This window comes from Phoca vitulina, unplaced genomic scaffold (assembly GCF_004348235.1).
Source record: "Phoca vitulina isolate PV1807 unplaced genomic scaffold, GSC_HSeal_1.0 scaffold48, whole genome shotgun sequence".
Lineage (NCBI taxonomy): Eukaryota > Metazoa > Chordata > Mammalia > Carnivora > Phocidae > Phoca > Phoca vitulina.
Window position 1 is genome coordinate 3477593 of NW_022589751.1, and position 2236 is coordinate 3479828.

The window sequence follows — 2236 nt, forward strand, 5'->3', positions numbered from 1 at the left end:
CCCTGTCCCTGTCCGAGACAAACTTGGTGCATACATAAGCACTGAAGGAGGAGATCAAGTCAGGGCTGGTTCGAGGGAAACTAAAATGCATGGCGAACGGGGTCAAAGATTCTATGGCATTAGGCTTCATTCTGTCTGAGTTTGGGGTGGGGGCGGTGACCAGCCTTTGCAAGGCCACATCCAATCCTCCCAGCACCGAGGCTGGCCGAGGGCGGCACACAGCCCTGCCCCACTCTAAGATGGTCATACGCGCTTGGTAAAGGTTGGCCCAGTGCTGTCTCCTGGTCGCAAAGGCCGCTCCCTCGGGTACCCTGCCTGGCCACGGCGTGCCACTCTAAAGTAGCCTGTTGGAACTCTGCCATGGCGGGCCCTCAGCCGGCTGCGCTGGGCCACTCTGAGCGGGCCCTCGAGGGCAGCCTCCCAGAAACCACGGGCTTTTGGTGTTTTAAAGACTAGGGCGGCAAAAACGCACGAGGGAAAAGCAACCTTTTATAGAAGAGCAGATCCCCTCCGCATCCCTGGGCGGGCCAGGACATCCGAGCTGGATGCACCGACGTGGAACGAGCAAAGGGAACCAGGACGGAACAATCTGCAGAGACGGAACTGCCCGCGCAAGTCGCGGGCTTTCTGGGGCTACCCCACCCGGCCGGCGCCACCCCCCCCCACCTGCGCTGAAACGGCAAGATCCGTCCGGTTCGCTCCAAGACGCGGCTGCGGCGCGAGGCGCGACCAGGCTGGGACGCGCCGCTGCGGCTCAGGCCCTGGTCACCGACCCTGGCCGCCGGGCCCGCGAGCCGTTCCGGCGGGAGACCCGCCCAGCCCGGGCCTCGAGGCGCCGGGTCTGCCGCCCCACCTCGCTCCCGGCGCAGCCCGCTGCCCGCCGCCACGAGAAAGGCGTTTCCGAGCGCGTCTGCTCCGCCGCTCGGCGCCGGGCGCCAAGTTCGCCCCGGCCGCTAAGGGCGCCGGCCCCCGGCAGGACTCACCTTCGCTGAGCAGCGGCAGCAGCAGCAGCAACCGCAGCCCCGCGGCGCCGGCCGTCGCCGTCGCCTTCGCCATGGCCCGTGCGCGCCGGGGCCGCGGCAAGAGGGCTGATGGCTGGGGCTCGGGGTGTCGGCGGCGGGGTGCGGCGCTCAGCCTGGCCGCCCCATGCCCGCCCGGGGCGCGGCGGACGCGGGAGACACTGGGGGCGCAGAGCGTCGGGGCGCGGACTCCAGCTGCCCTCCGCTGCTGCGCGCCTGGGTCTGGTCGCGGGACTGAGGCGGGGCGGGCGCGGGCTGCGCCGGAGGAGCGGGCGGGGGCGGGGCGGTGAGGGGGGCGGGCCGGGGGCGGGCCGGGCGGGGCCAGGGTGCGGGCGGGGTGCGGGGGTAAGGGCGGGGCTCGGGGTACCAGCCGGGGGCGCCTGGTGCGGATCCTGCCCGGCTTGGAGAGGAGACGGGTGCTGGCACCGGGATGCCGGCCGGGCCGGGTGCGAGTAGGAGCGAGGTGAGGGACGCGGGGTGCGGGCCTGCCACCCGCAGCACCAGTTCGCGCACCTCCGCACGCCCAGCCACTCTTCCTCAGCCCGTGCGTCCGCTCCGGGTCCCTGCGCTTCGCCCTTTCCGGCCGCCCGGTGAGGGCAGGGAAACCGCGCGGGGCTGCGGGGTCTGGGCGGACTGGCTAGGGGTGCGCCCCAGCGGACCAGGAGACTAGGCGGGCGCCCAGCCTCCAGGCTCTCGGCGCGGAGCACATCCTCCGCCATTTCTCAGAGGGGGGAGACGCGGTGGGAGCGCGGCCTCTCCTGGGGCCCGAGGCGGGAGGAGGGGAAGAGCCTGGGCAAGGGAAGGGGAGCCCGAGCGCTTTCTGCGCACTCCTGGAGCGAGCCTGGCGCGTGGCTTACAATGTCCGCGGCCGCGCTGAGAGACAGGGTAACGTCTCCTGGGGCTAGTTTATGATCCCCCTCTCTTTAGGACTGGTCTAACCAATGGGAGCAGCAAACTGGCTCAGGAGGCCTGGCACTGGCTAATGGGGTGCTTGGAGGGTGAGTGTCCTCCTTTCCCAAAAGGAAGAACTCTTAGGATGCGGACTGACTGGGTAGGAGAGCAACTAGCTGGAACCCAAAATAATGTAATTTTTGCCCAAATAAATGATGCCCATAAACACATCCAATCCTATAAAGGGGGAGACTGAGACTCTGGGCCCCTAACATGGGGGGTCCTGGGGTGAGGTTGGAGTTGGATTCTAGGTCTCTGTGGGAAAA

The 2236-nt window shown here is 68.7% G+C and overlaps 1 protein-coding gene across 1 annotated transcript in view; it reads right to left on the reverse strand.

Moving 5' to 3' along the window:
• The window catches only part of RET (ret proto-oncogene), a 52693-nt gene extending 51459 nt beyond the window's left edge, over positions 1–1234 (reverse strand). The window contains exon 1 of the mRNA XM_032432573.1: positions 984–1234. Coding sequence (XP_032288464.1) covers positions 984–1056 — 73 coding nt within the window. The 5' untranslated portion in view covers positions 1057–1234. The remainder of the gene's footprint in view (positions 1–983) is intronic.
• Positions 1235–2236: the final 1002 nt, after the last annotated feature.